Source organism: Coturnix japonica, chromosome 2, assembly GCF_001577835.2.
Source record: "Coturnix japonica isolate 7356 chromosome 2, Coturnix japonica 2.1, whole genome shotgun sequence".
Lineage (NCBI taxonomy): Eukaryota > Metazoa > Chordata > Aves > Galliformes > Phasianidae > Coturnix > Coturnix japonica.
Window position 1 is genome coordinate 11,581,668 of NC_029517.1, and position 12,031 is coordinate 11,593,698.

General features: G+C 42.7%; 1 protein-coding gene across 1 annotated transcript; it reads right to left on the bottom strand.

Moving 5' to 3' along the window:
• Positions 1-733: 733 nt before the first annotated feature.
• GJD4 (gap junction protein delta 4) lies at positions 734-11,974 on the bottom strand. Its single transcript, XM_015853048.2, has 2 exons — positions 6,866-11,974; positions 734-4,027 (listed from the first exon to the last, which is right to left on the bottom strand). The coding sequence occupies exons 1-2, from the start codon at positions 6,927-6,929 to the stop codon at positions 2,841-2,843; spliced, it is 1,251 nt and encodes a 416-aa protein (XP_015708534.1). The 5' UTR covers positions 6,930-11,974; the 3' UTR covers positions 734-2,840.
• Between the last annotated feature and the right edge of the window lie 57 nt (positions 11,975-12,031).

A 12,031-nucleotide genomic window follows, 5' to 3' on the forward strand; every position in this document is an offset into this window, starting at 1 on the left:
CTGGGTTAAGAAGAGATATAAAGACACACTGCAAACTTAACAAGCAGGTTTTGCAGTGTTCTTCTGAGTACAAAGTAAACTCTGAACACTAAAGCTTTGCTCACACAGAATGAAACCTTGTTACTTCCTTGCTCTACACCTATTACTCCTTTACTCTCTTTGGACGACATCAGTAAATCATCACAGTACCTTCACAACCAGTGATACTGAAAATAAGGAGAATATAAGGAGAGGAGCAACCCTCTATGTTCCTTCTTTCTTCCTCCTTCCCACTGTAGATGCCCCCACCAGCAATGTGTTCTAATTTGTTTGAGCTGTGGAAGCTCAGAACAGTACAAACATCTCTGCACATCTTCCCTTGGTCTTTTCTTGCTGATAAATCCATCCAGCCTTATGAAACCATGCCTTTATAATTTAATCATCAACATTTGCAAAGAGGTATTAAAAGACTTGGAGACATTCCCTAAGGAGTGAGTGGTTGATGCCAGAAGTATCGGTTCCCTCTTGTATCATACTAATCCTGCAGTGTTAGTGCTCAGGTGTTTATGTTAGGAGTTGATGGGTGCACAAGGCCCCGCAGCAGCCAGATCTGCAGCTGAGCGGCACAAACCTGGGCCATTCTCATGACTAGAAACCACAAACAGAATAAGGGAGATTTTCACTCATTTCACTTTCTATTCCAGACACAAAGAGGATCTCTCGATTGGAAATGAGGCTCGAAAAGATGTCTAACTAAGGACACAAATAAGTAAGCTGTGTCCAGCCACAGTACATTTATTATTTATCCCATCCTATTTATATCTCACATTGAGGGATGTACGCGACAGCCTGAATCCACATTTGTTCCTTGCATTCCTCCTCACAGCTGAGGAAAGGCAGTGAATCACAAAAGGTCTCAGTCTTTAGTTTTGGTGTGGGTAATCAGCGCAGACCCCATTACAGAGGCTTTGGAGGCTGAGGAATTTAAATATTTAATGTTTTTCTGCCTATGATAAATTTAATAATTAATGCCACTTCTGTCCTGGAAATGACAAAACATACAGCAAGCACACATGATAAAAGAAACAAACAGAGCTAATGAAGGGAAAAACATTGCTTAGAAAGTAGCAATTAAGGCATTTTTTAGCACACTTCAGGGTTGCGAGCTACTTTACAGAGGTAAATTCTGCTTCCAAAGAGCAGCTCTGTCCATCCAGTCAGCTTCCAAGTTCCTGAAGGGATGGAGAAGGCGAGGGATCATTATGTGCTGGTCTTTACCTTGTATGTGTGAGGAATGATATACAGAGTTGTGAACCGGACTGTCCCAGAGGCATGTGTACCCACAGGAGCAAACAGGACAGACGTGAAAGCCGTTTTCCCTTATTGCTGTGGTGAGGAACCAGCTTTTATGTCATTACAGATACTTGTTATATGGCAAAGTGAGGGCAAAATGGGGTCTCGGCTTCTTTTCTCTTTGCATAAGGCCAAGAGGAGTGGAAGCTGCTCCAGCTCCAGGCTGCTGACACCAGCCTGTGCCATCCTGCAGAGCAGCGTGTGTAAAGGCTCTTCTGTTGGTGCATTCCCCAAGCATGTGCTGCTCTGCATCCACCCCCACTGATATCTGCAGGTGTATGCAGCCTTCAGCCCACACTCACCAGGTATGAGGAAATTCAGCTCACGCACTTCCATGCTTCACTGCTGGAACATGCTCATGTAAATGCAAGAGGATTCATATCAAAAGAAAGCACAAAGCGTGACAGCAATAAGTTATTATGTGATTCACCCCATTTAGACATGTTTTCCAATGATTAGTGCCTGTCAGTCACAGAGGGTGAGCACTTGCCTAGATACTGCTGCTGTATCCTTCTCTGGGATTAGAAATCATTTTCCTTTAGCCCAGGTTTGGGATAATCGTATAATGGTAGAAAAAGGTACATCCAGAAGGTGACTCACGTTAACCTAAGGGATGCCTGGGACAGATCAGCTGAATCATTCTCCTGCTGAAATAGGAACCTAGCGTGACTATTTCAGATTAATATGTAACATTGTAGACATGTCATATAAGAAATTATATATAATATAATATAATATAGAAATCATATATAAAATCACACATAGTAAGTGGTGCCAAGGCATGGGCACTCGAGCTCAGCCCTGCACTGCCAAGCTGCTGCTGTTTGCTTCCCGGGCAGCTCTGCAGCTCAGAACTCAACCATGCAGCCACCTCATTTTGGAGTTCATGCAGCTGAGTAACACAGACATGGTTGGGCTGTGTTAGCTGACCTCAGGGCCAGTACTGCTGTGGTGCTGCTAATGAGTGCAGGCGTGGTCTTCAATACAGAGAAATCTAAGCTCCAGGCTTTCTTTGCATATTAACTCTTTACTACAGCATAATAATTTTTATATGTTACCTACTCTTGCTTTGTCCTTTCTTAGGGTGGGCTTGGGGAGCTTATTGTGAGGAGATGATTGATTAACCTTCTGAGAGAGGACAACACACAACTGTGCTTAGAAGTCACATCTTTTCTAAGTTCATTCTGTTGCAGTAGGTGAGAGCAAACAGCTGCACAAATGAACTCCTAGAAGAACAGGTCAGTCACAGTCCACAGCTTTTTAGAGTCACGTCTAGAAAAGTGTGAATATGTTGTATTTTCAGAAAAACAGTTCAGTTAATGCAATATCCTTTAAATTCTCATCTGAGCTTTTTCTTCCTTCTCAGGGGATGTTTGTTTCTCCATCTTTGGTTTACCATGTACAGCAAGACAGCAAGTCTCTGCCCCAGAGCCCTGTGACTTTCTAACACCCCTCAGGAGCATGGCAATTTGTCCAGCTGGCTGAAAGCATAGAGTGCTCTCAGGGCTCTATACCCATTCAGACTTTTTTGATCTCAAGCAACTAGTACTGCTATAATTTGATTGTGCATCAGGATTTTTTAGCTCAGCTGAAGGGTAGTATCCTAAAAGCTTGCTCTGAACTACAGAGGAAGAAGCTCCAAGGTGAGACTTGATCTGAGGTCTCAAAGTCGGGGCAGTATCTTTAACAAAGCTTTGCTGGAGCCCAGGTCTCACCTGCTGGCATGTAATTCCTTGCTTGTCATCAGCACACAGGGTTTCTTCAATGCTATCTTGCTTAACAGTAAGATCTCCTGACATGCAGGGCTTATGGCTGTTGCTGTTAAGGTTAGTGCTGGCAGCTTGCTGAGACACCTCTTCAGGTTGAAGAGTAGCCTCCTCTTCCTCTTCAGAGAGAAGTGAGCAGGAGCCGTCGCTGGTCTTGCTGCTATTCAGTGCTGGGCAGTCTTGAGTTTGGGGTGGGGAAGAGCTACCAGACAGTGCTGGGGGAATATTTAAAAGGCCCTCATTCTCTCCATGGGGATTGGCCAGCTCCTTGCTCCTCTGGCTTCTTGCTGTCATTTGCCTGAGAGCACAGACAAGGTCAGCAAGGCTGAGGAGAAAGGACAGACCGGTGACACTCCAGATGAAAACCATCATGATGGATTTCTCAGTGGGCCGGGAGATGTAGCAATCAACTGTGCTTGTGCAAGGTGAATGATAGCAGGAAAAGCGCTCGGGAACAAAAAATCCAAAAAGGAAATACTGTGCAGCTGCAAAACCAGCCTCAATCAGTGTCCTAAAAAGAAGGTGAACAGTGTATGCCCCAGAAAAATTGAGGACACTTAGGCTGTCCACATCACAATCCAATCTATTGACAAGATCACTCCTACAGAGTTCCTTCAGGTCTTTGGGACTTGATAAACCCTTATCCCCTCTGCATCCATACAGCAAACAGTGCTTACTTACAATGTATGTTGCTACCTTGTGCAAAACATAAATGCTGAATGCAGTGTAAGGTAGCAAGATAGACACAGTTTGAACGAGCCAGAACCTGAAGTGAGATATGGGAGAGAACAAGTCATAGCAAACATTGGAGCATCCAGGCTGCAGGGTGTTGCAGACAAAGCGCTCCTGTTCGTCTTGATAGAGTGGATAACCTGCTAACACCACCACTGCCATTCGCAGCAGAACTACCAGCATTAGCCAGATCTTTCCTAGAAGAGAACAAAAGAAAGAGTAGAGCACTGAGAAAGAGAGAAGGTAGATGATGGTCTCTATATACAGTGCACTTAAAAGGATACCTCTGAAGTTAGTTTTCTCTTTCAAAAGAACCTCATTGGCTTTGTTTTGACTGGGACTGAAACTTGTGAGAATGTGTTACCCAGCATATTCCATAACTTCCATCTAGACTTGACAGTGTAGGAGTCTGACATACAGTAAGCCATGCAAATTGAAAACGCAGCCTAATAAAAACACACTGAACATGCCCAAACCTGGTAAAAAGAATTGAGTAATCCCATTTCATATTGATGCTGATCAGCCAGCATGGCATGAAACTCCTCTGGATACCAATGATTGTTCTATGATGTAGCATTTGTTCTTGGACATGAAGTCATATGTAAAGCTTACTGCAATGTCTAGCCTGGTATTTACTCACGAGCTAGCTAACAGCTGCTACCAGAAAACTTATTCAAAATGTACTACAAATGTGCATTTGTGTGTGTACACGTGCATCCTGTCATTTCTCTGTATTACTTCTCTGGCAGCCTTGTCTTGAGCACACCTCACCATCATCCTGCAGCTTGGCACGCTGTCTCTCCATTCAGATCAAAAGCTCACTTCTGTCTTAACAGTACATAAAGACTTACAGGTTTGGTATTTCCATACACTTTTATTTGTCTTTTACTAAATTGTGTCAAATGGTTCTTTTAAGTAGGGAGAGATAAAAAATTAACTTTATTCCATCACACCAACAATACTGAAGAATCAGGAACCGTAACCCTGTGTGTCATATCTTTAGAATGAGACTTTGTTGTTTGTGAGGATTTCTTGGAGGACTTTTGGATGGGGTAGGTTTTTCATAAGGGTTTTTTGGTAAAGTTACACAAGTTGCTCTATTGATGGCAAAGCTATTTTTAAAGAAGTCCTTTTCCTGAGCTGGGCCGGGAAGTCTGAAAACAAGCTGTTATAGGGTCAAAACATAAAAATACACAGAAAAATTCCACATTTGAAGCACAGTTCAACACTTGAATTTCTCAAGTTTCCTTCTGAGTAGTGTCACTGCTCCTGTATGTGGTTTGGAAAAATGCTTTTAACAATCCTCTGTTTTAGTTTCATGTATTTTTAAAACACAACAAAAAGTAAAAAAGAAAGAAAAGAAAAAAAACATTTACATTTAGGAACAACAACAAAAAACACACACACACACACACACAAAACAAACAGAAACGTGCAATGAATTGAATTCTGTACTTTAAGGAACAGCTAAGAAACTGATTGTAACCACAGATGCATAAATGGCGACTCAGTGACTACGTAGAAGCAAGCTGAGTGCAGTTAACAGGTGAGAAATGCACTGAATAGCTTAAGTCAAGAATAGTGATTGCACATCTCACATGCACAAAATCTGCGAAACAGCACCAATTCCTATTCTGAAAGTCCCTTAAAAGTCCAGATCCCCAAACCCTTTTTTCTATAAAATACACAGTTGTTTACAAGTCTTGTCTTCAACAACATTCTTTGCCATTTCCCATGAAACTATTTCTCTGTACTTGGTAAGAATCTTCAATATGCACATTTTTCTGCAGTATTATTTAGTATCTATTACCGCATGGAACATACAATTAGAACGTCCCACTTAAACCCTTTGTGGCTAATGGACAGACTATGGGACTGGGTCAGTAAAACTGCACTCACAGAAGCCTGCTGCTCCAGGCAAAATAATATACTACCTAAATAAGTTGAGGCTTTCCCATTTCATCTTTAATCACCTGAACCTCAGTGGTGGTTTTGATGTATTTTCAGCTCCTTGTATTTTGATATGCAGGCTGTGCTGCTGCCCTCTTTTTGTCAGTGTCGGTCAATAAAAACCATCAGCTGTAAAGAATCACTCACCTTTAGTAAGCAATGCCTCATAGTGAGGTTGCATTTTTTCCTTGTGAGGACCTTGAAGTGTTCAAAGCAGGTTTGTTAATTAAGCTCAAGACACTACATGGTATTTCCCTATCCATTTTTAATTAGAACATGTACAAAAGGGAGTACTGCTTAAAAAAAAATAAATAAATAAAATCAATGGCTCCTTAGAAAGCAGTTTAGTATGACACCCATTTTAGAGAGAACCCTCCATGCATTGCCTTCCCTAATGGCTCAGTCCTCACTGCCCCTGCAGCACCCAGCACAAGCTGCAGCCCCTGCCCATGGTGTGAGTGAAGGGGTTTCAAAAGGCCCTGGAAAGTTTTTATCTGACTCACACTTTGCTCCAAGCAGCCTATGAAAGAGGAAGGGTGTCTTATTTAAACAAGAAGAAAAGAAGCACACACCTCATGGTTTGCTGCCAAAAAACTGTGCTTGTTTGTTTGTTTTCTGTTTGTTTTTAATGCATGTGAACTTTACTCATTTATACAAATGAAGAATAAGCATTAGGATGGTAGCTAACCGCAAGCAAATATCTTCCTGTAAAAGAGAAGCTTTCTCCCTTCTTAATGAAGAATTATTTTTGTGTGTTTTCCCCACAGTCCATACAACATTCCCTACAACCAGTGTGAAGCTTCAGCATCAAAAGCCAGATTTGAAAACTATACCAGAATTCTTTCCTAAGCTCAGAAAATGTCCATTGGAGAGGAAGTAGGAATCAATTTAACAAGAAAAGAAATACATTGACTACTTTTAAATCACATATGTAAATAATAACTTCTTTAAGGGTCACAAAGGGATTACTAGAAATCAAAGTGGATGACCAGTGTCAATGACCAGTTGTCCAATCAAGTGGACATTTATGTAGCTTCAGGCTAGGAGCGTCAAAAGAAAGAGCAGAACGGTTTAAAAGTACTCACCTATAATTGTCACATTATAGTTGAGAGTGACAACCAAAAATCCCAGCGAGTCCCAGTGCTCCATGTTGGATCAGTTTCACAGCACTGCTGGCTCCTGATGGCTCAACTGGTTTGGCATTTCACAAGTCAGTCAAACTTAGAGAATAAAGAAAGAAGAAATATTTGGTAAGTATCAAAGATGAAAACAAGAAACACAGCCCCAACAATGTTACTGGTACTGGATTACTTTGATGATTGAACAAGGCTGATAGTTCTGAATATGGGAACAAGTCTTCCCAAGGGTTTAAATCTGCTTGGAAAAGCTCTGGCTGCTCAGATCCCACTGCTCTTACCTCTTTAATGGATCCTCTGTCCAGACAACTGCAAGCAGACGAACAACAACAGGAGTGATCTTTCCCATTGTAGACTATTCTTAACCTCCTGGGGCATACCAGCCTCCTGGCATTGCTGAGATGTTTCAGTGGTGAAAGGCAGGGATGGGGGAAAGGGAAGAAAAGCACAAGCCAGGAATTAACTGAGACCTGTTTCCCCAGAGAAGTACAGATGGACAAAGGGACAGAAAGGGGACAGAAAAGAATGAGGACCCCTGTATTTTAAAGACACTTCCTGTTTAGCAGCCACTCAATGGAAGCCGTTTCACTGCAATTCCTCAAAGCAACTTTATTTCTAAAACACAGCCTCCCTGACAGTGCATCATGGCCTTGTCAATCACTGCCATACCAAAAATTCTCCCCCCGGGCTGAGGCTCCCAGCAGGGGTGACAAGAAATGGGGGAAGCCTTTACTGAACACAAGATGGGGGGTGGTTTGTATCATTTCTTTCTCCCACAGGCACTTGGTTATTGGGGCATCACTCAGCAGTGGCAGGGCTGGTGGCTCATAGGATGAATGCCCGGCAATGGCTGAAGTCACGCAGGATGTCCCATGGATGTTTCCAGAAAACTGCAGGTGGAAGAACACTCAAGACCTTTCTTCCTCACCACCACACCCCATTGTCCTGAGAACATAACCTACAACTGCTTTCCACCCATTGCTCAGAACCCTGTGGGATGTTTTGTGTCAGTCTGTCCTTTCTAATCTGTGTTGTAATAGAAATAGACATAATATGGATACTTGTTATCATTTAATAAAGCAGAATGTAACTGCACAAAGACAGTATCTCCCCAGCTCTACAGTCCCAAGAAGTGTAACCCCACAGTAGAGCACACTGAGCATCCTTTCTGTAGTGAGCCTTATTTATTCAGACACTAAAAGTGGAGTTGGAAAGGATGGCACTTAAAAATGTAGTGTAACTCTTTATTTATTCATTGAATGAGTAAAGAGACTTTCAGCTATAGCAGTAATATAGATATAGGAAAGATATAGGGAATATCTTACTTTCTGAACTGTTTTATGTAAAATATTTGTATGTAAAAAACACTCCTATTACTGAATTGTACTTACAGTGTGTGATGCCAGGTTTAGCTTCATTTCTTCCTCCAACACCTTTTTTCTTTTCTGGGATGTGTGTATGTGTGAGAGATATGGAAAGGAAGGAAAACCAGAGGAAGAAAACAGAGAAGGGAAAGGGTATAAATGAGAGGAAAAGTGTGTTGTGATATGAAGGCATTCTTGTTAAACATCCTTTGTCGAAATTACTAATCAAAAATAGTCAGGAATGTTAAGATGGCGGCGGGGTATGAATGCTCAGCAGCTGCATTCACACAATAGGCTATAAATTGTCTCTGTTGACATTGCCAGTTAAAATACCCTTAGTTGTCACTGCTGTGAGAGACCTCTGCCATTTGTGTGAGAGGATAACCGCTGGGGATTTACTGCTGCCTTCAGGGCTGTACCAGACAGTATATCTGGTCCCACAGTGGGATGTGCTGAGGTCCATCAGGGTGGCCCATTTTCTGGAAGATTAAAAAAACAAGAAAAAAGAAAGCAACATCACCCTCCACACTCAGCCTAACTTAGGGCTGGATTTACGTCAGAAAGCCTACATTCTATTTTAGCTATTCCAGACAACTTTAGCTTTTCTATTTTAGTTTTTCCAGACTACTCATATCTAACTTCAGTCTAATAGTTCTCCTTTTAGTGGGATGTTCTTTTTCCCATCCTCTCCCACCATATCTTTTGCAGTTGTGAACCATGCATGTGGTTCCACAAAAGGGATCAGGATTTTTGTGGTAGTTTCCAGGAAACCACAAGTTAAGGTTTAGGGTTTTTAAGTGTTTTTTTCTGTCAGCTGCAGACTGTGTTGGCCACTGGTTTTGCTCTGAGGGCTAGAGGAAGTTTCTAGGCAGGGGTGGGGTGCAGAAGAAGGAGGTCTGAGGCAGGCTGGTCAAAGGAAGTCAGGGAACGTAATCACTGCTTGAGTACGGCCCTCAGAGACACTGCTGTGACAGAAAATGCCTCCAAAGTACCTCTATGCCTTTAGCCATTGCCACTGAGGACTCAGGACTGAAAAAGTACCAGGATGCCATGTGCACCCTTTCTACATCTTTTTCCGCTATGGCTAGAGAATCTGAGCAAGGCCACTTTTCTCCCCTGGGAGATGTTCTCCATAGCTCACACAAGCTGTAGGCCCCACCTGGGCCTGGTTGGGGTACATCAGCCAGGGCCAGCAGCAGCAGCAGCAACATCTGCTCCAGGACTGCTCCATCACAGCCTGACACCTCAAAAATCATCATGTTTTCTACATAGCTGCTGAAGTCCTTCTACCAGCAGAGGGACATTGGTTTTGTGTCATCACAGATGGGCTGGTGCCATCTTGCACACCTGTGAATGGACACATCCTCCCCTCCATCCAGATGTGCTCCTGTACTACCATCCCACAGACATCTATTCCCAGGCTGAAGTAAAGTTCAGCTCTAGTTAATTGTAGTTAAATAGGAGAGACACATAGAAAAGCCAGACATGGGTAAAGCTAAGCTTCAAAATCTAGAGGTATCTTATCATGGCTGATTTTAGAAAGGGTCTTTAAAAGCCACAGGAAAGCTTTCACATTCAGAGGCCAACAGTGAAACCGAAGAAGATGCAATTAAATCTATTTAGAAATCCACTACTGGTGTCAACATTTCTAAACCCTTGTCACAGATGAAGGGGGGCTTGATTCTGCAAACATTTGCAGATGTGACTCCATCACTGTGACAGACTTACTGGAACATTCTGAGCTACTGATGCTGCATTCCTGTCTCTGGTCTCCTGGGTTATTTGGCACAAAAGCCCAGCAAAGCCACGTTGCTCACTGGCTCAGACAATCAGAGGTAATGCGAAGCTAGCATTGAGCCCCTTCAGGACTTCCCATTCCAGGAGCAAATCAGTCACCTGGAGGCCACCAGTCTCCACCACACACCCAGTCTGACAAAATTAGCAGCAACTTTACAGTATTTCCAAGTCCCAGCTGCTGTTGTCTCACCCAATCAACATCTGCACTAATGACATGCAGGGGCAATGTAGTGAGAGTTACTACAGGAGACCGCACCCTGCAGAGCACCTGCCAACAGCATCACAGACTCCTTATGACACCTTAATTAACGTTAAGGCAAAAATGGGTCATTGTAACCACTTCTCTAATATGGAAAGGAAGCTGGCATTTCTCTGTAGGGTCTTGGGTGGATTTTTATTTGAGAAAGAAAAACATTGGATGCATACCTCATATTTTAAAGTCTAATATTAAAACCTGATGATTTTTTTTTTTTTTTCCAATTAGCAAAAATGATCTACTAGTGACCAGTCTCTTCAGGGAGTGACCTATAAACTGAAGGCAAAAATAATCCATTCAGAAAGGGTGCTAAATGACATTAAAAGGTAACCTTATTTTTTAAGTTACAGAAATGCAGCAGAAGGGTGAGAGAAAGAGAACAAATTAATCACAAAGGACAACAGCAGAAAAGCAGCAGGGAGAAATGCCCAGAGTAAATGTTTCCTCTGCACCTCTGTACCACCCGGAGATCCCCAACGGCAGCCCTCAATAAAACAGGTGCCATAGCTGTGCAAACACTGAGCAAACAAAGGCACTGCAGCTCAGGAATTAGCACCATGCAGCCTACGTGCACTGAGGCAATGGAGAGGAGAATGTTTTCCATCATGAACAATTAAACGGGAGCTTAAACGAGGTGCTCTTACTCCCACTGCTGGCCTCAAACCCAACAATCCCACTGGGCTTTGTTCAGGTGTTTTAGGAAACTTTCAAAGAACTTTTTCGTCTTCCTCTGCTGTCCACTTTCCACTCCTGGGAAGGAGATGTGTGCACATACTCGGACATATATAGACACAGAGCACATGGCTGAAACAGTCCAGCGCATCCAGAACAGAGGAATTCAGCTCTTTTTTAGCTGCTCATATGGACTGGACTTGAATGTAACTTCCCAATCTTGGTCATCTCAAATACTCACACCTGCTGCCTGCAGTGTCTTGTATGCCTCTTCTTTCATTGGTCAGTCAGTGAATGTAAGACTATGTACTGCCAAGGATTCAGATAACTCTCTTACTTTACCTCAAGCTGATCCCCTTATAAATATTTGCAGGTTCAAAAAGGTCATCTTCCTTAAAGAAGCCCTCTTTTATGATGTTGACGAACAGGAAAAGTGTTTCTCCTTCATGTTTTCATTCAGAAAAGTCAACATTATTCAACCAAGAACGTAACTTTAAACACTTCAAGACTAATATGAGGGGACATTTAGTAATGGGAAGTACATTCCCATTCAGAAGCTCAGGGACAGTTTCTTCAGAAGAATACTCAGGTTAGTGATGACATGCCTCACTGGTGTCCAGGTCAGGCAGCTCCAAACGTTTTCCTGTTTATGTGGTCAAGGAGGAGAAAGGACATTTCCAATAAGACAAGCCTTCAGGGATTGCTTTGCTGCACCTTGATAATAGCACAATGAACATTTTGTTCTTTTTTCCTTACTACCTACTCCTCCCATGTACCAGTGGAGGTCACCGAGCAGAAACCCTTCGCACAGCATCTTCCAGAACACAACTAAAGAGGAGCAGTAACTATAAAACACTCAAGGAATCATAGAATGGCTTGGGTTGGAAGGGACCCCAAGGAGTTCCAAACCAAGTTCCAACCCCCCTGCCACAGGCAGGGCCACCAGACGTCTGGATTTGGTACTCAACCAGAATACCCCAGGGTATACCCCAGGGTCCCATCCAACCTGGTCTTGAACATATCCAG